Source organism: Varroa jacobsoni, unplaced genomic scaffold, assembly GCF_002532875.2.
Source record: "Varroa jacobsoni isolate VJ856 unplaced genomic scaffold, vjacob_1.0 scaffold_675, whole genome shotgun sequence".
Classification (NCBI taxonomy): Eukaryota; Metazoa; Arthropoda; class Arachnida; order Mesostigmata; family Varroidae; genus Varroa; species Varroa jacobsoni.
The window spans coordinates 11,506-39,059 of NW_019213577.1; the positions used below are offsets into that span (position 1 = coordinate 11,506).

Sequence of the window (27,554 nt, forward strand, 5' to 3'; positions counted from 1 at the left end):
ATCTTCTCTCATGGCAATTTTTTTTTGTAGATTTTCTTAGTTAGGCTGCGTAAGTTACTTTACCGTTGAAGTAAGTAGTTGAAATAGTCGCTAATTAGCGAGAATGAAGACTACATATGCAACACGTTAAATATCATCTACGGAGATTTAAGCCGCCGATATAGTCGCCGTAGATATGGTTGTCTCGCGTGAAAACCATAAGCTGAAGCATATTTGCATGGAAACAAATCGTTTACGAGGTCGCTAGGTAAGTATATATTGAAGCCGTTTCAGACAACGTGCGCCCTTTATTAATTTTTGAACAAAGACAGGACTCAGTGGCCTTATTCTCAATTGGTTCACACGAGACGTTGAAGTTGAACTTCACCTTAGCTCAACTCGTCCAAAATTATGCAGTTGTTAACAATCAATGGATAGTATCTTTTAATCGAACTAGCCTTAATTACTAAAGCGTGCTTCGTTTGACTGTAGTGTTTTTATGAGGAATTGTGCATTTTGTTCTGCTTTAGGTTTGCGAACTTCTAGAATATTTGGGTGCGATTGGGTGGTAACTGAATGTGCAGAATTTAATTTGTTAATACTGACTGGCAGTACGGAGGAACCCGATATTTTAGATGATCGAAGGTAATAGGTTGCTGTTGGTCTCGTACGCTGCTATGGGACCGTAGAGCCCGGGGGCCGAAGGTGAATATTTTGAGCACAATACATAAATACCTTCACGTAAAAGTAGGTGACAATGTTAGTCTCTAGCTGTTCTGCTGAAGCGTTCGAGGCAGGTCTGGTAAGATCTAACGTCGACGGAAAACGTCATGTGGTTGTCCTTTCAAAACTTGTTCTTATTATTTGTATTATTATTATTGTCTTTTTTTCAGAGAAAAACATTGTGGCATACCTGTTTCCGCTAGACCATAAACCGTATCATGGTGGTAACCGATTCGATTCAATTTTATAACCTTCAAAGGTAGAAAAAGGAGATACAATTGGTTAGAAGAAGTAGGATTTCATCTACAAGGTAAACTTTAAAAGTCAAGAGTTCGATATCAAGATCGAAAGATAAGCTTTTTTTCTTTTATTAAAAAGAGAGTTTTAAACTAAGCGGAAATTATAAATATTTGGAAATGCATCGTCCTCGTCTGAAGTACGTGGAAAAGCTGTGAAGTGCACTCGCGATAACAGTCCTCATGTTAGTTTACATATGATAGTGGCCCAACGCAGTCGTAAAACGCGAAAAATATCAAACAATTCGATGGAAATATCGATTTTAAATTCGTGCGACAGAATTACGGCTGAATATAAGGGGTTTATTGAAATAAGCGATTTTCGAATATAAAAAGATAACTCCGAAATCCAGAATCTTAGAAGTAAATTAAACTTGAGCATGCAACTTATTTCTTGCTCAAAACCGCGTCGAACTTATATAGTTATTTAGTTTTATTAAGGAACAATGCTACTGCTGAGTGAAGAAGAGTTTTTCAAAAATGAAATTAAAGTGAATGACCTTGCATTGTTGCGACAGGGCCTAGAATCGAGTAACCTTTTTACGTAAGATACGGGCGTAAAAGATCAACAAATGCAAACGCTGTGCGATCCTAATGGATTGGCTATCTACTGTATGTTTTTCTTCTCTTAACACAGCTTCGTGGTACCGAAAGTAGGCCTAACATTAACCTATACTTTCGTCTCTTGTTACATCGGGGTATACCCACATTTTGATTCTCCCAATGTGGTCCCACTCTTCGTTTCTCTGCTGCGAGCAATGGTAAAATCAGCGAAGCACTTTGTGGGCGGCGCTTTGATCGAGGCTCCTGGGCGGACCCTGAGCTCGCTCTGGGTGGAGTCTCCTTAAGGGTCTGAAATGCGCGATGTGTGTCTTTGACAGCTCGCCTGAGGGTAGCCTTTCTTGTAGTCACTTCCACACCGTTGGACTTCGGAGAGCTGCTAGAGCTGGTTTGTCCGTTCAAAAATGTGAGCCGTTTGTCGAAAAAGCGTAGCTTTGTGTCATGATTGTCGACGGGAGTTGTTATCCACATTTTGAGTTTAAGCTAAATTTAGTTCATATTATTATCTACTAATTTTTTGTTTCTGTATGAACCTCGCCGGTAAACGAGATGTAGATGCGTGCTTCATCATAGATTTAATCCGTCAACAACTGTTAGCACTGTGTTAATTCTACGACAATAACAACAGCAACAAGGAAGGAGATTTATAAAGGTGTTTAATTCTCGTCACAGAATATATCGCACGCTGAAGACGGGGCATTCAAGCAGTAAGGAAGCGGAAGCCGCTTAGGTAGACATCAACGTCAAATGACCGGAAAATTACTTTATTGAAAACCAGTGACGTTAATGGCGAATTGACGCGCTGCATTGTAGCACTATGCGCTTCTCTCTCGAGGTGACATGCTTTTAGGAAGTATTCAGCAAGGGATCCCGCTTGATTAGGTGAAAGAAGAAAACAAGTAATCAGTGAAATCGCTCGAAGGTCTCGACACTTCACCTAATACATCGTACAGAGTCGAGGGAAATCAAGAAGCAAGTACCAACTAGTAACTTCGATATCTGTTAACTTCGAAATATCGTTTCTTCCCGACACGTGCACTGCACGACAGCAGTATTTCAACGTGCTAAAAGCTGAGCCTGAGGAGCTTGGGTTGAGCCGGTGTCGCTTACATTGAAACGGGCGGAGAACGTAGAAATTCACCGTGTCATTTTACTGAATTTGCCGAACCATTTGTAATCATTACTGTGGTTTAGTGGTTTCGACGTTGCTCCAAATTTCATCAGCTAGTTCTACCCTGTTGATCGACTATGTCAGGCTCGGCGTCCCCGTACGGCTATTCGCCCGGGGGCTCCCTTGGGGAGCTCTTTGGAGCGGCAGCGCCGCTCGGCTCAAGCTCCAGTTCCACTTCAGGCCCTTCAGGTCCGCCTCCACCCCAAGCCCAACATCAACAAACCCAACAACAGCAACAAACATCGCACCAAGACAACAGCTCTGCCTCAGTCGGTTTGGATGGTGCTCACGGTGTCGTAAGTGTTAATCGATATGTTGAGAAAAATGCGAGCGTATAATGTATGTGAACGCAGAAGAAAGCGTCATAGGTTTCTCGATCCGATGGTCACCTCAAATAAAGGTTACCTGTATAGGGACGAAGTGACTAAAAGGAAACGGCCATAGTTTTATTTCGCAGTACTGGACTAAGTATTTGATATACAAATTTGGTTAGTTTTAAATCCGAGGACCCTGGTGATAACGTCTGTGCATGCGACGAAAAATGATACCCATACATGTTGATAAATTAATCAACTTAGTGTGAGATCTATCAGTGGCTTTAATCGCTACTGAATGTTAATTTGGTGGGTTCCCTCGCAGATCACTAGGTGGCTCTGTATAAGAAGCTGTCTGATTTCCTCTCAGTTAATTCCTTACACACCCTCATTGAATCTTTCCAGGCGTTTTTATTTCACATATAGCGTGTACGTGTGTGTCTTATCGCATGATTTAGCTTAGCATCCCTGCACCCTTGCTGTCCATGGCATTAGTCTACTGAAGACTGTAGTCAATTAGTTAGTTTTAGCCACGCAAATGCCAACTTTCTAGTTGAAATCTAGTCGATTCGACCAGGGTCTAGGGAATTGATAGCATAGGCTTTGCGCCGTAACTTGAAATTACGTGGTCTCTCAGACAGTAAAGGCCATCGCTCATTATTTCAGCGGACGGTAGGTACTACACCCGCTACTGAAATGACAAAACGCCTGATAAATGCATTTAAAATGTAGTTATTCCAAGAGTACGGCTTGCAAGAGATCTAAGAGCTACAATCATTCTGTAGCTAGCGTTAGATATTCAGGTAGATCGGACAGCCGAATAAGCGTCATCCACTGTCGGTATAAATGCTTGATAATTCGCCATTTCATATACCGATATCTACTAATATTGATCTCTTTTTTATTGATGGACGTTCTTATAAGGTCGGTATTTCAAAACATTACAAAGCTTGATTGCAGAGTCCGTTTATTTACAGCACTGTTTTCAGATATAGCGTAGATAGAGATAGAGATAGATATAGATAGATAGAAAGATCTTTGTAGCATACATGATGCACTATAGAAAGGCTGTGATTTGTACAATGAAAGTAATACATCTTTCAAGAGATTTGCTTTAGTCGGATAGCCTCTGCACGAAACGAAGCTCCCGGTATAACGGTAGTACAACACAGTGACTATATAAATCTTCAATATATTCTAAATATGTCACTAAATATATAAACCAGAGCATTGATACACTAGACGTCATACAATTGGCTTCGGCAAAGAGGAGCGTTTTGCTATACAATAGGTTGGTGTGTGTTCGTTCTTGTTTATTACTTCCCAATCGTAACCTTTTTGCCTACGCCTTACGCCTAATTCGCTTACAGCTATTATAATAATTTTCTAGATAATTTTCATCATCTGGGGCTCAACATACGGCATAAGTATGGGCTAAGGAAAAATAGCGTGGTCAATGTTTGTTCTGTCCCACAATTTTTCCCCCGTCGAAAAAAGCTGCGATGACAGCGTCAAATGTTTGTTTCGCGTACGCCGAGGACATTTGAGAGAAGTGGGTCAATGCAAACATTCGACCAATTCGCAACGTCGAGTGGATTCCATTATTTAAATCTGAGAGGCAATTTTTAGCATAGCATCTTCGGTAGAACTCTTTTGGGAAGCCCGCATCGTACATATCACATCATCGTTTTGGTAGGTTTTTGAGCTTCATAGTATTCTACAGCAGTGGACGAGTTAACGGAATGATCTATGGAAGAAGTGAAGACATTGAAAATACAGTATTACTTCTGTGCCAACCCAAACTGTTGCCAATTAAGTCGTTACGGTAAAGTTAAGAGCTCCTGATAGTCCAGTCCAGAAAGTTTAGAATAAACCTTTAGAAAATGCTTCCGGTGCTATTTAAATGTTTTCCTAATTATACTGAACTTAGCCAGAAATAAAAGCAGGACACAAGGGTCAGTGGACGCATATTAAATCTATGTCTGCTATTTCATATAATTACAGTTAAGTCAAACTACAAGCCCATAAAATGATACTTGTTATCTAACGAGGCATATTGCGTTTTTCTTAAAAATGCCCATAGCTCCCGTAAAACGTTGTCCGTAAAACTGAGATGAACACTTGTTTATATAGTGTCTAGATGATAGTATGCTTGTTTGTTTGTTTGTGTGTGTTTTTCCAACTTGATTTGTGCGCATATGTCACTTAAGCCCATATTGGACGATTCTGAGCAGATCGCTTAACGGCCGACAAATTTTGGAGCGCTACTTTTTGCTACTATTATCTATAACCTCCAGACAACCTCGAACATTGGAAACAAATTACAACAGTTAAAGTGTCACAGTTTTCAGCTTATGGGATTACTTTGTTCGCTGTTGAGTTATTCTGAAGTTACTTCAGTATGACTCGAAACATCATGTTTATACGAGTCATTAAGTTGCATGTGCATTTGATAAGTTGCGTTTCGAGCATAAAACAAGACGTATCACAGTATGCCTGCTTGCGTTCTCTTTTCTGTGTGAATATAACCAGGTATCCCCGGGTAGGGTGTGCGGCGGCAGCGTCTCTGGACAGGGTTCTCTGGGTTCGGGGCCATGCGGCCTTGGCCCCACGGGCTCGAGTCCTCTGTCGCAAGGCTTCTACCCGCATGAATATCCTTCTAGTGGACCTTATAAGGTTCAAAGAAGGGCTGCAAATATTCGGGAAAGGAAACGCATGATGAGCATCAACAGGTAAGTGGAAACGACAATTAGGCCTTTTCCGTCAGGTACGTACGTATTAGATAGGCTGGTCATTTAGTTGGTTTGTCAGTGAGGAAGTTCAATTTTAGGCAGGTCTACCTGCTGGCAAACTTACCGACTGAACAAGTTTCAACTGAACTTCGTTAGATGATTTGCAATGAAGCTTTTAGCCGTTATCCTTATATTTGTTTTTGGGTCATCTTTTTCTTAGATTTGCCAAAAACATTATTACGATTATGATGGCCTGTTATCATAAGCTTAAAGGGGATCATCTTTATAAAGTTTGGGAATTATCTTAACTTAACCGCGGAAACATCACGATTCTAGTGCCTTCGAAGAGCTCCGCTGTCATGTGCCTACATTCCCGTTCGAGAAGCGTCTCTCCAAGATCGACACGCTACGTCTGGCAATTGCATATATCGCGCTTCTCAAAGAGGTGCTTATGTCCCCTTACGATCCGCTCACACATATCGAGAAATGTCTTCGAGGCGAAATTCGCGCAGAGCATTCACACGAATGGAATACCAGTGGTAAGTATACGTCGATTTGGTTAATCTGACATGTAGACCTATTTCCTTGTATACACGGATAGGCTGTATTTTTCACCTGTTTCGATTAGAGTGAACAGAGAGGTACATTTTTAGGAAGGAGAAAAAATGACTGGGAGTGAGCAATTTTCCAATCTACGTTTAAATACACGAGGAAAACATTTCGGAGAAGAGGTTGTTGTTTAGTAGAATTTTGAAACTATTGAATAATTGCTATAAACATCTATTGCTGCAAAACATGCCTGCTTTGATCCGCAGCTCTCTTTCGCTGGTATTCAATTGTTTACTAGGAAGTTTGCGCGTGGAAGCTGATGCTTTGAACTCGACTTTTCTGTGTATGTATTCAAAGTCATACTACTTCTGGCTGGGGCTATATAAAGCTGAAATTTTGGGTTTTGTCTTGTTTGGTAAGGGAGACTATGACGCTTAGGATCTGTTTTAGTCTCCTAACTCTACCGTGGCTCTTATCTGAAAAATGCATTCATATGACTCTGTTTCCCATATAAATCCCATCTTGGATTGTTACATGATTTTATCTGCAAGCTAAATAAGCATGACAGAAAAGTTGAAAACGACTTTTAGAGCAGCTGGTACGGGTCGCACCGTGGAACATATATTACTTCCTGCCGACCTGTAATGGTAGGCCTTTAAAAAAATGGCGCTTGCAATGGTCTGAATAAATACTTTGAAAGATGGCAACTTCAGCAGACGATAAAGCAATGCGCTGACTGTATTCTATAAAAAGAACTTTTTATAGGATGATATAAGGTAACAAGGTAAAAATCACAAAAAAAAAAACGAAAAAAATATATTTTCCAAAACATTCGATATAGCGGCCAGGCTATGAGCCGCCGTTCGTAGTGATCAACATCAAAATCACTTGAAGTTGTCAGAAATATTGTGCTTTTCATCGCATTAGACATAATATTCAAGTACATCGTGTGCTATTTCTTTGTTCGATGCCAGCGCAAACTGCCGTCTTGTTTTCCCATTACACCCACGATCATGCGGTGGCCGTCACTAGCAGAGCCAAACTTGCGGGTCTGCCTCAACTCTCCCTATGCTGCATTTGTCAAGCGTTATTGCCTTGCTATACCCTCGTCTAAGTGCTTCGCTTTCACCACCCGAGTTCGGTACACGTCTCCTGTAGAGCAGCCGGCGTATCGTGCGCCCAGCCGGACTGACCTGCAGCTGGCACCTCACACAAGCTGAAGGCCCTTGCCAACCTGAATTCTATCAACCGCAGGCCCATGGTCACGTGCCGTTGTATTCCACTCGGCCAGCGAAGCTGTCGCAGTGGGTCGGCTGTCGCAGTGGGTCGGCTGTCCCCGAAACAGAAACCTGCCTGCTGGGGAAAGTTGCCTGAGACGAGGGAAACTACTAAGTTAAGAGTTTTGCCAGGGTGAGTTTTCCTGCCCTGACTGTAAGTATTTGAGGTTTCCCGCCGCCAGATCGGTTGTGCCGATATCCAGCGGTCCTCTCGGCCCGATTCGGTGCTTGTCATGTCGCCACTGTCGAAGTGTATCATGTCTTATGATTGGATAACGGGCGGACTGCATCATGGCGATCAGATAGATAAGAAAAGAACCTCAAACCGTTGTCGACGAACGAAGGGAACCATTGACGAAAACTGCTATTTATATTTCGCTGAGCTAAATGGATAGTGCAGACGTGTGGTAAATGGTTGTGTTCACTCATGGTATATACTCAAAAGAAATCATGTTGATTTAAAGAATCTTAGATATCAGGTATTGGTTGAAATCCGACTGCGATCAGTAGTTCTATTTATAGATTGGATTCTATCTACAGATGGGCAATGCGCAAATACATGTGCTAGCAAAAGTGATAAGGGTGTCATGCCTCAGACCTCGGTTTATATATCGTGCTGATCAATCGATAAGTTCGCTCGTACACTTTATATCACGTAAAAAAAAAAGTTTTGCCTGATTAGCGTGTGGCAAGGTATCGGCTTATCTATATGTAAGAAACAAGCTAACGAGCTTATATACGGATCTTAAACAACGTAATATTTTCGTCACCAAAAAGTACATTGATAGCTGCCATTTGAGACTTTAGTCCCAAATATTCCAGTCAATTAAAAAGATGTAAAAAGAAAAAACATGACATCGTATGCGGTATTACCAAAAACATACTTCATATACCCTCAACTTTCTGATTAGATATAAAATTTCCGTGGCTTCAGTCACAATATCACTTAACTTCTAAAAAAATGTGTCAAGCCTCCTTATTTTAGTAAATGTATAGATTTGTACAGCAAAGACAGAAACTAGGGAAATTCTAGCCGGCATTATTCACGCTCCGTAGATTTAGTGTAGAAAGTGTCGAGTTTAGCTAACAGCTGTGTAATTAACTATTTTCTGCATTTTGTTCTGTTCTACTACAGATTTGACGGCACGGCTGTCATGGATTAATTGGGAAAACCTGGGCGTTCCGGCCAGTCGGCGAATGAATTTCAATTCGCTTTCCATTACCTCTCCGGACGGAATTCCACCACCGGTAATGGCCGGACCCTTAGGGCCGTTAGGCCCCCATCATCTGCGCCACATGCCCCCACCACCGCACATGTAATCTGTCCCACTTTTCACCTTTCGCATTATTGTCATGCCATAATATCGCATGTAACCAACCACATACGTAACAAATGAACTTCTACCGGCACATCTCTTCAGCCATTTCGAAGGAAAACTTCCGTTCTAATACAATCGCGATGAATCCGTTTCAACGGTTTTGTGTTGGATCATTTTCTACGGACGAAAATGGTCTTCTTACAAGCTACTGTGAGTGTGATCAAGAAAATCGTTGAAGCTTTGAGGTAAAGAAAAAATAATGGCTGAAGTACAATTTACACCGTGTAGAACCGTTACAAGGACATAGCTAAACACGAGTCGATGAAGTGAATGTGAGATTCGAAATTTGAAGCGAATTTGGAAATTGGATAATTTACGTGTAAACCTCAAATCATTCAAAAGTCAACGACACCGACAACGAATTAATTGATGAAGGGAAGCAATTTACAGACGAGTTATCGAACAGATCAATTGTGCGCCGATGGTTTCACTACCCACGCACAACAGACCCTAACTGGCACGCAGCGGAACCGAAGACGGCGCTGCCATCTTTGGATGTGACCTCATCAGGGGATCCAGAGGATCGAGTTGTTTGCCATAGTTCCACGCCAAGATTTGTGCAGAATCATAGAAGACGAAGCACGAGTAGTGTTGGATATGGCAGCAGCATGCAACAGGACCCCCGTTACCACAAAAGCGGATATTTGCTGAAACAAACTTGCGAACCGAACCAAATGGAAGCACCATATGCACCAGTGAGGCTGATTGGCCCCGCGGTCAAGGCTCTCAACGGCGGAGAGAGGAAGGCCAGTATAGTTACCTATAGTTTCGTCACATGAAAATTTAGAAAACGGTCAAGCAGTCCAGTGTGCGAAAGCTTTCGGAAAACAAGCGGGGAATTACGCGTCAACAGAAAAACGTGCCCAGAAGGAAGAAACTAATTCTAAATAAATTCGTGCATTTGCACTAGGCCACTGTATAGGTCATTGTTTGCTTGAACTACTGTCAGAATCTAGCGTGTTTCCGAAAGCGACGCGTTTCCCAAACGGCGATTGCAAGGACGCTTCATGAGAGCCTTGAGCCGCCGTGCAACTGGCCGATTTTGAATTCCCGCGACGAAGTGCAATTTTTTCCATAGCCGCGTAAACTAATATCAACCACGTTTAGACTCCTTCTATGGCAACAGAGCGTAACCGATTCGAAGTAAAAACCACAATAATTACTAACCGTCTATTTCGTTTGACAGTTTGTATGTATAACTAGGAAGATTATTGTATACACATATGCATATATATACATGATAAACACCAAAGAAAGGTAAAAGACCGGAATAAAAAAATTCAAGAAAAGGGACTGAGGATTGAATACAATAAAAACTAATATTATGTTAAAGTATTTAAAGTGTTCTTCTTTTATTCAACAGATCAGAGTAAATGCATCCTCGGATCACACGAAAATATTTAGATCAGTACCTGGTATATAGTTCGTTCGCAGTAAGAACGAAATCGAATTGTTCTACGCAATATTACTCTTAAAATCCGTAATACCTAATCGGCATCAGTTCGCTTAAATACCAAGGGTCATATGTTTGCAACTTACAACTTAAAGGGCCTTTCAATAAGAAGAACTAACTCGCAAAGCTTCTAGACGGCTATACGTAATAACCTGACGCGTAAGCACGTCGATCCTGATGGCTTAACGGGAACTGCGAACACTACTTCTGCACTGTTTCATTAGGACTTGCGGTGTTAAACCTTGATGAATTCAGTTCTAACGGGAGCAGCCTTTGAATACGACTGATCAAAAAGAACCCTTTATTTTTCCTTTCAGTATAATTACTTCTCTTAGTAAATCTTTACCTGTGCTTGTGTGACCACGCAATATACTCTCAATTTTATTTTGTGCTTTATTTTAAATACCCGCCTAAAATAAACTTCTGAAGCCCTAGCAGAATTAAAGGAGACTTTTATTTAACGCACTTGCCCTTTTTGCTCTATTGTTCGTATCATTCTTCAAAGACACATCTACCTACCCATTTAAATCGTTCGTGTTTTCGTTTCGTGGCACCCGCAAGTTTTGTCCCGTGTCAGGAAATGGCAGGTCGTTGTAGCAAGGGATATTTTCGCATTACTGGTCCGCCTACAGAAGAGCTTAATTGTTACCGCAAAAACTCCCCCCACTTGGCAAGACACAACGACTATAGAGACGACTAGCTCAGAATATCTCATCACTCTTCCGCTGCCCGTGTGACATAACCTGGATAATTCTCCAGTCCGTAACCCACATCAGTCGTTTTCAACAGCCGTCCGACTTCTTTTCTCTTCCTATTGAAAACCTCCTAACAACCCAGTAGATGGCTCAATCCCTACCTTTGAGAGAGATCGGGACTCGAAAGGAATCCTGGCAATGCTTTACTTGGCTTTGTACTCTGAAGTAGTCTCCTGAGTGAAACAGACCGAGCGGAGATTTACAACTGGGACAAGATGACAGTGCAAATGGTCGTGGTCGAGACACGAATGCTGATCGCTCAACACCCATTGATAGATGCTTGAAACTGAAATAGCCTATGCGAGTTTGCCTTAGCATATATATGAGCATATGTCTATTTGAAAACTAACCTGATCAATAGTTTTTTTCTTATTATTTGAAGATTTTCTGATGAAGATGGCAAAATTTGTTTCCAAAAGATAGGTAAGATAGAAAGCGATTGTTGTGTGTTTTCTGTGGGGAAAGCGAACAAACTGGGGGAAGGTAGTCGAAAAAAGCTAATTGAAAAAGATGCAATGACTAGCGGAAATACATGATATCAGTGAATAGTTAAGGTGAAACGTCCTGTACGGAGGGTTGTTAAAGGACACTGTAAACTTGCTTTGTGCTACCTGCTAAAGGGGAACATACGATAACAAGATAATCGCTTCAACCTGGTCGCCAGAATAAGCTGAATTGCTGTGAGTAAATTCACTGAAGACAAACATCTGCTCAGGCTACTCAGTTGCTTGCCAATCAGATCTTTCAAAAACAGTTCTGCCAAATAACTTGACCAAAACAATCTAGACGATGCGTGAAGTTCGTAAATACGATAGATATAGATACAACAAGGTCGCTCGGAATTATTAGGGGGGCGAAAGGGTTAAGTATCCCTTCAACGCTATAAGATAGAGCAGCGTCTTTTGGCATGTCTCAGATATGCACCCTTTATTGTTTATATATTGCGCAGGGCTTCTTATTTCCGGTACTCATAATTTAACAATACCTGATCTTGTTATTGACGCCTTATTTGAGAAAATTTACAGCCAGATACGCCATGCCACCTATCGCTCTCTTTCAGGTACAAGTACAGTAAAAATTACCTAGATTTATATGTGACGAATATAGGACCTGAGGCCAGTATTAGACTTCCTATCGATCCGGGTTATGAGAAAGGCGTGGCGACGTTCCGCCCGAATTCGGGACAAATAAACAATTATCAATGCTTCTAATGAATGCATATAAATGACAAAACGTGCTTTCAATCGTCCGGCTTATAAATCGTTGAGTAAGATTTCTACGCAGTCGGTAAACAGGACTTGACAGGCTAACAATAGGCTTCAGAGCGTACAGACACACGCACATACACAATGTAAAACTCGTATCTACCGTTCTGAACATTGGTTACCAGCATCCAAACTTCGGTTTCGCACGCTCTTCGTTCGCCTGCCACTTCCCTCTTCGCCTTGTTGCGTTTGTGGTACATCCAATATATGATTTAGATTATATATAGTATCCTATAGAACACGAGTCTATTGGCATCGTTTTGTTACGTGTCTATCCATGCCAGGGTACCTGGGCTGGTCAATGTGTCTCTACAAAGATGTGTAAATGCTAAGAGGCGCCCGTCGTCTATTCAACTCAATGCGATGATGGTTGCAATCCATTTGTTTCCATTCCATTCGCGCGTACTGCTTTGCTTCCTTTCCTTCCTTAGCCACATAAGCAGTTACTACATTTGGACCCACATGTGTTGAGCGTCCTGCCGCACAGGTTTATTTGGTTTTGGATTACTGATGTTTATCTGTTCTCCCGCGGTTTCTCCTCCATCTTCTGATGCCCTAAATAAATATAGGTTGACGATTTGCGAAAGGTAGGATACCACGAGCACACGCTCACCTTCTTGACATACGGTCGCCTTGTTGGTTAGCGGCTGGAAACTACCGGCAAACTATGAGTCGCGGGCGACGGCTCGTTCGCGGAGGGTTAGTCCGACTCATCCGCTAGGGAGATCAGCACCTCTCAGGTGAGAACACCCTCAATCCAAGATGTAAGCACGAAGACTGAGGTTTTGTTGTTAGCAGTCTGTTAAGTACATTCCGAGTGTACATGTGGGTAGAATGTGCATCGCTAATAGGCAAACGATGATGGCTTTTCGGGCGCTTGGTATCAAATATAACGTGTGTTCGATCTAGAGAGAAATAGTTCGTGGGAATGTGTTACTTTGCTTAATAATCTTATGTGAACTTGGCGTAGATCGAATCAATAGATATTGATAGTACATTTGTATGCGAAAAAACATTTGTTTACAATGAAAACGCACGAAAAATAATCATGAAATTAACGAAGAATACTGGATATTTTTGGTTCGACTTGTTTGTATTTAAAGGGGCGCATTCAGGCTGTGACTATAACAGGTTATCGGTGTATTCAGTTTTACTTGCCCATGGTTTTCCCTAGTGTCCAATAAAATCACTAATAATGTAGCAACGATAAGGAACATGGTCGGCCAAAGCAATACACGAGAATTATACAAAATACGGAATTTACCTGGCTGCACTTCTATTCATATACTTCTGAAGACTTTACCACATAAGCTGCGCTAGAGCATTCGTAGAGATCAAACATTGGACCCTGAACCCGCCGTTCCTTTTTTCATATTTATCTTGTCTAAATACAATTTACATTCAACCGAATCATTTTACGATTAAGAGCACCTTGTTCAAAAACCGTACATCACCGTTTTGATTGTATTCGTTTTACCCGGGCCTGCTTCTCTGCCTGCCAGCCAGCCAGCTAGCTAACCAGCCACCTAGCTGGGTTGCTAACCTAGGCGTGAATCGCAGGTCTTCGTTCACACGCGCACAAATCGCATGCCTTGAGCCCACGCGGGCGGACACGATTACATTGTAACGAAACCTCTATTTTAACTAGACTCTCCCTCTAGCCAGCGACTGATTGGCATTGACTGCGAGTAAAAAATAAGCAACGCTCCGGAATTTCACGGATTTAAAAATTAGAATAACGATAGGCGATGGTTTAACTTAAAAATCGGAATAACGACCTCCGCCAATACTGCCGTACCACTGTTCAAATCGGCCTATGAGTGAGATTTAACTAATTTCCCTGCTCAATACGATCTGGGAGAACAAGAAGCAATGCGAGGCGGTCGCAGCTCTGAATTTTCACAGTAAAAAATAGCTAACTGGGCTGAGGCAGGAGGACTCGTTAGAAACGTATATAATTTTTTAGCGATCATGCTCCTCCATTATGTCATGAAGAGCCCGGTCAAAATGGCTACATGCTCAGGCAGAAAGAACGTATCTGCGCTTTCGGTTAAATTCGCTTCTAAAGCGAATATACCAGACGTAGGGTTAGTGGAAGTGTTGCAATCACGAATCAGTGAATTTTCCCTGTTTTTTTTTTTACAAACACATTTTAATCGAAAGCTTCGAACCAATTGGCTGCCGTTTTCAGCTGAAAACATCTCCCAACAAGTTCATTCAACTAAGGAATTGTTCTAAACATAGGGTAGCAAGTAAAACGAAGACATTTGTTGCCTGTGACGAGTCACTCATCATTACGCCGCTTAGCACATTACACCTATAGCGGCGGGTATGATTTAAACATTTTTATAAGCCATGTAGGCAAATTTGTGAACGTTGATTTCATTGCAATTTGATTATAGGACCTGTTAGCGGTTGCATACGTAGAAAGTAGTCGATGATGCTCTACAATGGTTTGAAACATTACCTGCGAATTCCTACGAGCCTAGACACACTGGGCTTGTATAGCAGGCTCATGTTGATAAATTTGTTAATAAGTAAAACGGAGCGAGAGAACTCAGCCATAATAAAATAGAGGTTATTTCACGGAACTTCGAATGCCGAACTTCAAGGAACGCGGGAGATAGGTTATTATTTACACACAATTGTTCAACTTGTTCGAGCATGTTGCGTCAATTGCAGTTGCTCTCCTAGAAATAACTTCAACTAGCGGTACGAGACGGTCGTAAGCTATTCAAATGCTACATCCACTACAACGATCCTCCAACGAATTACACCTATCAATTATTGCGTATCGTTTTTTCTTTTAAAATACTGAAAAAATCTGTCTTTTTTTCGAATTTCTCTAGTATACTGTACAACAGCCCCGTGCGTTGTTATGAGAAATGTTCGCACTCTTCTACATAATGTAATCGTCGGACGGTTTTGCCTGCGCGCTTGACGGAGACTTACCTCTTGACTCTGGGCTAATCTGCTCGTTGCCTCATTACAGTTGCCGCTGAGACCTTACTCCTACTTTTTCCTAGTCTTCTTTTTGTTCTTTTCCTCTAGATACAACCGTTAAAACCTACATAAAATAGCCAAGACACTTCTTTTCTGCCTCGCCCTTTTACCGTACCCTGTGTTCCACCTGGTCCCTAGAAAATGGTTTTTTCCAACCGTGAGTGACGGACGACATAACTGTGACACGCATTCGCCGGTGCCTACAGGCTGTCGCTGAAGCAGCGCCGAGCGCTGCGTCAAGCACAACCAACATAAACCTCTCGATATCGCCGCAGCACTCACATTGACGACGACAGCCACTTACGCTGACCTCATGTTTCTCGCCTTGTCCCGTTTTACCCCGTCACTAATTAGACGGTTCACTAGAGATGCTAACGAAAAGACGAACCACAAGAAGCAGAATTTTCCCACACATCCGAATTAGCCAAACGCTGCTGCTATCCTTCCCAAATGCACGTGTGTATCTATTCCTGCGTCAAAGCCGACTTCTGATGTATCCAAAGTCGGTATGAGCCTTCATTGTGGCAGTCTCGAGAATTCTAAGCTTTCTGACAGATACGCTGGGCCAAGGGCACCAGTCGAATTTGTCCTCTTCGCACACTCCTGGTTTCTCCTCAATTAGTCGCGGTATCATCGCTTCCCTAACTCTTCAGAAAGAGTGAAAGAGAAAGCGAAGGAGAGGGACGGCGGGGGTAAAGACAAAGAGAAAAACAGCTAACGCTTACGCGTCAAATATGAAAGGTGGGGGCGAGGGGTGGACCCATGCTATCGTTTGGTAGATTGGTGTTCGAGTATAGTCACGGCCCAGAGCTGCCCAAAAGAGCTCAGGTCGTTTCTAAGCATCACTGCAGTCTAAAGGAGCTCCTGGTTCTGCTTACGAAGGCAGTAGCCCAGCCAAGAGTGGGACACACCTTACAAGAATTAATCGTATGAGTGCGTGTGGACAGAATCGAGCGCAATCGGCCGATGGTCGGAAGAAGAACGAGGGAACAGAAGGCAGCGATGGAAACCGCACGAGCGGGCAAAATCGTCACCACATCAGTGAACCGACGCAACACAACACATTTCACGAGTCAGCGAAGACGACTCACGAGCTTCAATGATGCGTCTCGGAGAGGATGAAGTGGAATTTTGTGTAGAGAATCTGTTATTACGGGAAGATGCACTTTTACAGTTTGCGTTCCGTTACAGGAAATAATACTCCTTAGGGTGGTAAATAGCACATGCAGAAATTAGGATCTGCGTAGCATATCCCTAAGCATCATGATTTTTAGAAGGTCAGATGTTATTTGGTAATTGTTAAAGGCTAGGGGAAAATAAAAGACACACACTATTTAGTTTTCTGCCGAACGAGGCACGCAATGTATGCCAACAAGTTGTGTAACTTCAGTTCGTTGTCCCAAACTTATAATAGTTTTAGTTTACTTTAAGTTTCTGTGACTTTACTTTCTGCTAATGATATTTGATTACTTAATTTCTATTTAGCTAGGACACGCGTCACCCTTTAGCATACAGGCATTTAGGGACTGAGCTGAAATTATTTCCAGTTGGGTAAACGAGCGAGTATCATGACTAGAAGCCACTGGCACTTAGTGCCTAGCTTTCTTGAGTGCAAAAGACTACCCGAAGTAAATCTGTTCATGGGAATTTAAAAATATTATGGCAACCAGTTCGGTCAACTACGTTGGTGTCAACACCCATTTCATAGCGAACAGCGTTTTTATAGCTATCGACGTTTTAGTCTAATGTACCTTTTAGGGCTGTATTGTTGTTCTTTCAAGAGTTCCTACCCCCCGAAGCGAATCATATCGAGGCATAACCTCATGGAGGATTTGTCTTCAGAGCAGAAGTATCTCGATAGAAGTAGAACGGCATTGGCGGCGCTAAGTGGATGAGAGTGTGAAATTAATGTTTTCGTCCCTAGTCGTTAGCTCTGTTTCACGCTAGATCGGACATTGGCTACTGAGGACGGCTCCATTATTTCGAAACGAATTGAGCAAGGTAAACTGGAGCTGATAATGATCATTAAATAGCTGAAATTGGGTCCAGCTAAAACAAAGCTAACACAGCTTATAAACAATTATTTCATGCGACCCTTTCCCTGCAAAAGGGATGGAATAGGTGTTTGCGTTTGTACATATCATAAATGGCCAAATATGCACCTCATACTGGTTTTCACTGCCATTTCTGATTCTGGTACAAAAAAGCATATTTTTTCCTGTACGTTAAGGTTTGCCAAAATGTTTTCAATGCTAACTATACGATAATGTAACAACTCGTTACTTAGAAATGTGGAGAACAATTTATTGCTATAATCAAAACAATAAAGATAAAAATTGATTTCTGTCCTACCAAGAACAATTTTAGTCAATACGTTGTCCTACCTCGAGGTATAGCCTGCAGAAAATTAAATATGATACTGTTTTTTGTTGTAGATATTTCTTTTTCGTAATATAACAGGCTAACTCTTATCGTATAACAGAAAGTTTTTTTACGGACATAACTTGTGTATATTGAAAGTTCCAGTTTTCGAGTCCTCGACCTTATCCTCTGGCTTATCATAGCACTATGTACCGCAACAACTACATCAAAGATAAAACCCGAAAAAGCGAGCCGATCTCATACATTCCTCCTTGTCGTTTTGCCAAGTTAAGGAAAGATTACCTCGGACTTGCCACGGTAAAATTTATTTAACTGCACAGCGTACAGCAAGTGAAAAGCTTTGTCGCTTTATTTATTTGTATTAGTATGGATAAAACGCAGTATAATTACGTTTTATTTTATTGTGAAGTTACACTTACCAGAGATATTAGGCGGTACACACACTGAAAAGCGCTCACGGACTTGATACTTTTAAGTAAATAAATGTTGAAGAGTAAATTCAGAATGTGGCCCGGGCGGAGGATGTAGTCATATTTACGCTGGTCATAAATCACTTTCAATAAAGCAGTATAAAGTATCGATTAATTAAGAAAAATTAGAGGACCTTAGTTGGATGCCGAATGCGGGGTCTTATGGTTTTGAATTCGGCGTATTACACATTATATATGTATATAATGCCGGGAGTGTACCCACGCAGGGAAGGTGCAATTGCCCAGTCGCCGGCCAATGTAGAGTGCCAACCTATAGTACATTCTAGTCTCAAATAGAATTATGTGTTTTGTGCTGATCCTATACGAAGATATGCTCCAACGTCAATGCAATCCGCCTGAAACCACAAATTACCACCTCCTTTCCTAAAGAGTTACCAAGTTACGACTGGATAAGTTTGAGAATCCAGAAATGAAAGAGCACGCATTCGATGCTGTGAACAGTTGAATAGCGGATATCTTCTAGACTATAGGATTGATAGAAAAATATTGATTCAGACGGTTATACTTTTGTTTAACTTTTATTATATGGACCAGTTTTTGGGATGAACGCGTTGGTTTAGCATTAACTTGCCTCCATGTGAACGGATTTAAAAAGATGCGCATGAGTCATATGGGCCTATATGGGTAGTTTGTGCATTTGTTCTTAGTTAACCTTGAACATTTCCCATCATATATATATATATAGGAACTGCTTGATGTCGTCCTTCGGCCAAGTTGTTTATATGTTGTACGGACGTCATAAGAAATACCGCGATGGCACAGTTATGGCATTAATAATAGCAACGGCAATAACAACGGCAGCACTATGACGCCAGGAAATAGTATCATACAAGTAACAATACATAGCAGCCTGGAAAGTAGATGTCCAAATAGGCCAGGAGGTGGGTTTAGTTCACATGTCAACATCTGCGTGTGATTTTTTAGCTGAATTGGCTCACCGAAGCCATATATGCTCTCTCTTCGCAGTTAATGCTATTGTTTGCCCAGTTAATTTACCACTTTCACTATTTGTTTGTTCACCCGTTCCGGCTACCCGCTGTAAATCGAGCTATAGCAGGTATGTCGCTTTATACGTGGCAATGAGTGTGTATGTGCACGAGGATTTGTAATATTTGTTTGGTGCTGACACAGCGATCGACACGGGTACCGTTCGCGGTCTATCGTCTCGCGTGCAGGAACGCGCAAAAGGACGAAACCCTGCAGATCGCCTACCACACAATTTCTGTCAGCAGTGGCCGCTACGATATTAGATACAGATGTTACGTGCGCGGACAGCATATCTTCGAATTTCGAAATCAAAGGGCACGCATTCGATGCTGTGAAGAGTTGAACAGCAGATATCTTCTAGACTATATGATTGTAAGATCTCATTCATGATCATGCTATGGATTCGCCGATTTTTGCCGCCGTCTGCTGCATCGTCCAGTTTCGGCTAGAAAAGCCGAGGAGACCCTCCGAAGAAGAAATGGGAAACTAAACTAGCCTAACTGGCCAGGTTTGCTCTACACATTTGCATGACTATAGTGGTAAATCACAGACACTGTCACAGTAGTTAATAGGAACAAACCAAATCATATCGAGACTGCCCGCAAATTACAGTTGGCTTTTGGCCGGTGAGTCATGAGATAGCCAACCAAAAAAAATACCAATGGTACTGGTCCTATTCATCTCTAAATGATTAGTTTAGGTGGTTATTTATACAATTTTGTTGTGACCAGATAACGATCAGTTGACCATAATGCAAATATATAGGCGCAACAAGGTAAGTTCCTTTGTTCGCCTAATTTTAGGAATAAAGACATAATTCTATCTAAAAAGGTTATGACTTCAAAGTATCTGTTTGGCAGGGGCGTACAAGGTAACGGTTAGGCTAGAAAACGAGGCACATCTTACATGAAAGGTTAAAATGTGGTACATTGAAGCTTTCAGATTACAAATTGCTTTAATGATAAGAACAGTACGCTTATCATTCGTTTGATGGTCCTTCTAAGGCCTGGTTAAATAGGAACGTTACCTGTATCGAATATTAGAAATGAATTAAATGGCGCTAATTTATCATCAAGCTGCTTCCGCAACGGTGCGTAGTAATAAAGTACCCGCCTAAATAATCAGTCCGAGTGTTAGGTAATATTGCTTCATACGGCTGGTTTCATTCAGCGCGAAGAGAAGTGTGTCTTCGTCCAGCCTCAACCGTAAGCTACGTCGTGAGTCCTTAAATTTAATAGGCAAAAAAATAATTAAAAAATTAATAAACGGTTCAATTATCGGAACGGAGCCCCATAGCAAATAGATTTTACCGCGAGTCGTGTTTGGTACAAAGTAAATAACACTGCTCAAATCCTCTTTAAAAAAAGGTTTAACAGACGAACGCGCTACACAGTGCATCATCGCGGCGACGACGACGATCTCCTCTATTCCAACTAAGCAGATACGAAACTTGGAAAAAGCCTTCTGCGAAGTCAAAGGTCAGTCAGTAACGGTAACGCAGTTCCCCATTTGCACCTATGACCGTCGGTTTATACTTTGAACTAAATCAGACACAGCGCCTCGCGTTCTATGAAGTTCTCTGTTATGAAGTTCTATGAAACTCTTCCATGATGGCAGGCAAAATGAAATCACAGCAACATTACATTTGTTTAAGAGCGATATCCCTCTGCGATCCGATCAGAGGCATCTATAAACTTGCGTATTCAAGCTAGCTTTTCGTCATCTGACAAAAACAAAAGAAATATATTGTATGTTCATCTGTTTTCTGCAGACATTTTCCAGAGTCCTCCATTTCCACACCCCACGCGTACTAAGTCTGGGAGCCTACTATGCAGTGATAATTATTTCATTGTGCCTGCTTTGACGCACCACTAATAATTGGCTTGCCGTTAAAGACGCAAGATTTTACATTATATTTTTAGTTGATAAAGCTTGTGAAGATATAATCGGCGCTTTCGTAGTTTTTATATAATCGTTTCGTAGAAAATGGCCTTAGAACTTGAGACGAAGAATATAGTTATGTTTCGGTGGGATCTAAAATCGGGCCTTGCTTCTTTTAAGATTTATTGGGTTGATTTGTAAGTAGATCAGTTTTATTAGTTTCTGTCGTAATGATGCTACTGTACGAGCCAACGAAGTTTAGTAAGTTAATTAGGACTCAATATAAAGTAGCTTAGCTTGTCAGCACAATACAAGTCTGAAAATATTTATTTTTTTGTAGGGACTAAACGTTTATGGCCTAAACCTGCACAAGCCTGTACAGGTTTGTTCACCACCGGCCAAATAGCACTTCCAGCTGTTGGCTGTTTTATCTAATGTCCAATTTGCTTTTCTCTTTGGAAGCTAGTATATATCGTGAGTTGTAAAACATCTTTTTTTTTTTTTGCTCTTATATACACAAGTAATCTAATAAACAGGCATATAATTTAAAGAGCAAGCATGCGACATAGGCTCCAATGTATGTAGTGCACCTTAAATGCATGTATCCAATAACAACGGTTTTTCTACGGTCATTCAACGGTCGTCTAATCAATCTTTAAAAGACAGAGGAGGTTATGTAGTAAGTCTTTTTTGAGCCTCACCGGTATATCAGATTCTCATGGATACTCCAATAGAAGAAACTAAACAAATTAAATATTATAGAGGCATACAGTAAGAAGCTTGACATTTTCTGGTAGTGTTTTCATTTAATACATTTGTTTGTGTTCTGACTAAGGTAGATAATGTGTACTTGCCTATCGCCCGTAGAGTCTCAATTATTTTTAAGGTTGAGTGAGGTGTTTTTTCTGCTGAGCATGGTAGAGTCGACGCTTGAGGCTATTTATTTTACCTCTCCTTGTGCTTCTGTCAACTAGTTTCCCAACAGCAGCCCGTGGAACTAATAATGCCATGTGCTCCAAATATAAACGGATATATATATATACATATATGGGTGCGTTTGATACAGGGACTAAAACAAGCGCTTACGCAGGGCCAGCAAGAGAGAGTAGGGTACATATAATGGATGACACGGGTTAAAAAACGCTAGTACCAGGGCGAATGTTTATTTCGTAAAGAAATGCTTCATTTTTAAACCTACTCCCGTTGTCGTCCTTGAATAACTGCAGATATGCTAATCAGTCAGCCAAAGCCTTATTGTAAAAGTACTTTTTTGCAAATAGCTATTTTTTTCTTAATTTTTTCACAGCTCATTCCACAAGCTGAACCAAATTTTTACTATCACAAAATACGTTCTTCCCACAGGATGTTAGACCTCAATCGCTAGCGTCAACAGGTCCATAACGATTGCTTGATATTGTAATCCTCTTGCCAAGTTCATGTTCGAGAACTGTCGCATTGAACTAATTTGGTGGGAAACTGTGTTCCATGCAAAACTGTATTCCAAGAAAAATTTCCAAACACTAATAACAAAATATGTTTGTTATGTTTTCGTACGTTGTAGTCACCACTGGAAAACGCTGGAAATCTTACGGGCTTATTTGTTAAACTTTAATTTTAAAAAAATCTTATTAAAATTGATAATAATATTAGAAAGAAAAAATTAACTTCATTTGGGGCGTGCGCAAAAAGCTGTTTTCCATAGACCGCTTTTCCTTAATAATGCCGAACTAGTCCACCTTTATCCATTCTATAAAAGTTTTATCAACCAACAAACATGATCGTAATGTTAAATGCAATGCTCAAATATACATGCCCTACCAGCTACGCGCATACTTAATAACAAAAAAAAATACAACACACCAAGAGAAAAGTGTTTAGTATATTAACAATTTGATTATCGCACTATCGCTATAAATCAATATTGATTACCTTGTTACACAACAACTCCACTCAGCGGTAAAGCCGATATATCTACAGACGCTATGCGATCTTGTTCCTTCGTCCGTTCTCCGTCTACGTGCGTTCTACCGGCCCTGTAGCCGTTGCTTTAGCCGGTTTCTGAGAGGGGGATAAAGAAGGCTATGGAGGTGGCCTTGACGGAGACTTTAGCAGCGGAGCAGCTTGTTTGTTGCCCAAACTTCCGGGAGGAGACTACAAGGTTCTGGGAGGCGGTAGATGGTAAACTTCAATCTGAGTGAAGAGTCCCTTTAATCGTTATCGACGAAGATTATAAACCTGAAATAATCGTTTAACAGATCTAAACAAATTACACAGAGACGAAAGAATTAGGCATCGTCAACTGGATCATTTTGCGGTACCTAGGCAACGTAAAGCCGAAAAGCTAAGTCGCAGAAATCTTCGATCTTTTTCAAGTGGTGCGATTTCAGTTTTTTCGAAGTAACTTCAATGTCAGTATTGCTTCGTGTTCCACGGGGCTCGAATGTCCCGGCGGCTGCAAGCGTCTGCGCGTGCCGAATTGAGTCGGAATCGTGATAGCTTCTGATGGAAGAGTTCTGGATCAAAACAATCAGGCACCATTACACAAACAGTGATTGCACGCGACTTCGTTAACCCACTGTGCGGGCAGGGTGACGTTGGCTACCGGGCTAAGCGGCGCCCGCATGATGTAGCAATTGTCTTCGAGGATTAGCCAGCTCAAAACCCAACGGGTCCCGACTCACTAATATTATCAGCCGCTCCGCCACAGCGGGATACTAATGGCTCTGTGGGAATATTTCCAAACAGACCGGGAACGGGCTTCTTCCTCGCGCCGACAACTACTCAAAACCATCAATTCCACTCCTCAGTGTGAAGCTAACCGCAACGATTCACTGAAGGTTCCGATACATGCACCCGCCACACCTAATGCCCTAGAATCCAAATCCTCGCAGTTTGTATTGTTATTCTCGATTAAGATCGCTGTTGTTATTATGCGAGATTCCCACTGCTTGAATGCCAATCAGAACCTTTGTTACTGACCACAAAATCTACTGACGCGAATTTTTCGATATTTACATATTCAGCCTCAAATATAAGTTTGTGTTACATGACGTTAATAAAGTAAGTTTCTTCGTTAGTTTCGTTAGCAATGAGTTACATATAATAACTTGTTTGTTAAAGAAGAGATTCAATGAAGCACATAGACAAATAGCATTTTTCTTATTCTTAGTCCTATCGAAGAATTGTAGACAGTGATCCCTGGACTTTTCAACCAGAGTGCTTGCAACACAGGACACTGCATTGATAAATAGGTACTGTATAATAAATGAGAAATTATGTTTCAGACACGTAGAGCCGGTCCCTCTAATTAAGTGCTAGTTGGTGCGTCGATTGTAGCTATGTTTAATGAGCTCCATGGACTTGCATACGAAGTTTGTATCTGGCAAGGGGGCTCAGCCGATAAATTGGGTAGAATCGGAGTCCCAAAGCAAACAGATACTCAACAGCCTTCAACAAACCACTTCAAATAATATGATCCAATTTAGACAACGTACTAAACGAACTATGTGAACGTTTTGACTTAGGCATTTATACACTCTAGTATAAATTTTGACGCGATACCCATATTGATACTACGTAGGTACTTTCTGCACGTAATAATTCTACACAATTTGTGTGAATTGAAAGGCTTATTCATTCCCGGCCCATGAGTGGCCTGGTTGGGTCTGGAACTCTCAATACAGCCCGCACTTGCAGCCTTCGTTAAGAGGTTAGCCGTTCGAGTCGGGGCAGCGCGCATTTAATATTAGATGGATATTCAGTTGTCCACTGCATTTTTGTACACGTATTGCAACCTCTGTGATGTCTCTCCCTAGGTTGACTGCCTAGTATTTTTCAATATATATATATGTTCATTCTCGTCTTAGATCAGACCGTCTGGAAGGTTAATTTAGGCTTAATGGATAGTTTCGACCCTTAAATACCTAACGACCTGTTACACCACCTCAATAGTCAGTGGTAGTCATTAATCTCCTGATCATTAATTTCCCCACTGATTTTGCATTTGGCGCCAATTTTTTGTAGATTAATACCGTTGACGTGCATGGTATCTTACATTACGTCTGATAATGCTTCCATATGAAAGCCATATTATAGAAAAGCCGCGCCTTAAATGCAAAGGATGTCAGTGGCTCTGAGTGATATTTAAATTTTGCTGTATCTAGATGTTCCTGTGGGTGTAGTACGATAAAATGAAGAAATTTAACTAAAAAAAATCGTATTAGCACCGGTTTCTTAAAGCAGAGAGAGCCCGGTTAGACTCAATATGGAGCTGTTAAGTTAGTAAACGTAAAAAGCTATAGAGATTATTATAGAAGAAGCTGCCGTTTTTAGCTAGAATGGATTAAATGTTGTTACCACATGCCTTTAAAGACCATGCCATACTAACTCCAGATAAATCATGCTTGAGTTGGGTCCCCTATATAACTAACTGCCCTATGCTTACTATCAATACAGCTTTAAAAGCATTCATCGTTATTAAACCGTCAGCCAAAACGAATAGCAGCAGGTCCCTTGAATGCAAACGTACGATAAATTATTATTTTTTTTTTTCGAAAATTCAACGTCGTCAGTTATTTATCAATGGAGAGTTCGAAGCGGCTTCTTTCTGGACCAATGGCAATATCAGTGTCGGCCACGATCCTCAATACCTCTCGGCTCTCATATCGTTTGAGCTGCTGCTTCCCACCGTATCAGGAGCAGGCGTTTGAAATCAAAAAACAACAAATAACAATTAACAGAAACGGACATTATCTGCGCTCCCTCGCCGGGCATAGACAGGTCGTGTTACTTACCGGCAAAGAATAGCTTTATGCTCTCATTAAGAAGCCATTCAGTTTAGTATCGTTCGGACCTATCATGCGTTGAAGGATGCTCGCACAACAGCGGTCTCAGAATACACCACAACCCTCTCTTCGTCATTCCCACAATTCGAACGAAAAAGGCCACGAAAGTGGTCTTTAATCATTCAGTCCTATGTATCCTCGAAAAAAGAAACTCGTTTTGGCAGGATCATTTTAATCCTCTTTGAGCTCTAGGAAGAGTTCCAATCCAGCACAATCAGTTGCAGAGTAATATAGAGTACGCAAGCTTGCTCGTCCTTCGCTGACAAAAGTAGAACGCGCGGCAAGCCTTCAACAGCTCGCATGTTCTATGGGCTTCTTCCTTTGAGATCTCCAAATGAAGAATGACTTCTCTTAGGCCAGTACCGAATGTTTGTTATTATTTTATAGCACATAGGCACACACACACACACGCTTCTAGTTTTAGTTGGTTTTTAATCCCATTATATAATAGCCCACGTGTAAACTAGATTTTAGCTGCATGTTCATGTTACGCCGGCTCAGAACTTTGGATAAAAATCATATTGAATTCGATACTGGAGTTAGTTAGCTGCAAGTGAAGATTCTTGAGAAATGAAAAGCTTGCGGCTGAACTTTTGGCCAATGTCCCTTGGTCAACCTCAGTGACTGCGGTGGGAAAATGCCTGGATTTCTCAGTCTGAGAAACAAGACGATCGTGTATGAGCTCGCAGATTTTTCAAAAATATGAAATTATGCCAATTGAGTAGGGTTGCATTGCTAAATACCGATTAGTGGGTAGTGTCGATGGAAAAGGCCATGAATCCGTTCGTTCTGCTCTAAGGGTGTTAGCTGCTGGTGAACGAGGGGCTCTGTTCGAGTATGTAGATATGTCTCACTCTTCACGGCTTAACCCTCTAATGGGATCATGCATGGAGTTGTCGCGTGCTGTTGCTTGTGGCTTTAGCGAAAAAATTGTTTTCACATACACACATACAGCCCACCCCCCACCCCCAGTCCGACGCAACACCGTACTCATAACATGGACGAATCTGTACAGGAGTAAAAGCTTTATGGGAGACCCTACTGAAACTTGGTTGCGTTTACTCTCGCACTTTGAACACTCCCTCTTCCTGCTGGGAGAGCCTGTCTCGCTGTTTTCCTGACGTGCAGCGGGATAGTTACATGGACTGTGAAAAGATTTAGAAGCGGGAGTTTTAACATCGGCGACATCTAAACTGTCATAGCAATGCGCGTCTCGTGAGCGGCCCAAAGGCTGCAACAGAATCTAGGTTTGTATGGCCATCGCCAGCAGTGATTAGGAACTGATGTGAAACTTGAACGCGCATAACAAACCTATTAGGATGACGAGGTAGGAAGTGGCTTATCGCTGGGAATGTCTACTGAATTATTTCAAAATTTTGTAATATCGCTCGTGAATTCGGTCCGATATTCGGTGCTGGGTGTGTGACTGCAATGAAACTTCAAGACGTTGCTAAGTATGATTGTATTTTTCTATTTAGCGTGCATTTAGAGCACGGGAGTCATTATATAGTC

At 41.5% G+C, this 27,554-nt stretch overlaps 1 protein-coding gene across 2 annotated transcripts; it reads left to right on the forward strand.

Moving 5' to 3' along the window:
- Positions 1-883: 883 nt before the first annotated feature.
- On the forward strand, positions 884-10,316 carry Fer2 (basic helix-loop-helix domain-containing Fer2). 2 transcript variants are annotated; one of them, XM_022836921.2, is made up of 5 exons: positions 884-1,012; positions 2,232-3,026; positions 5,577-5,776; positions 6,113-6,315; positions 8,738-10,316. In XM_022836921.2, the coding sequence occupies exons 2-5, from the start codon at positions 2,808-2,810 to the stop codon at positions 8,920-8,922; spliced, it is 807 nt and encodes a 268-aa protein (XP_022692656.1). In that variant the 5' UTR covers positions 884-1,012; positions 2,232-2,807; the 3' UTR covers positions 8,923-10,316. The 2 variants fall into 2 exon arrangements, with proteins under 2 accessions (XP_022692656.1, XP_022692655.1); XM_022836920.1 differs by lacking the exon at positions 884-1,012 and adding an exon at positions 1,896-1,965.
- The last annotated feature ends 17,238 nt before the right edge of the window (positions 10,317-27,554 follow it).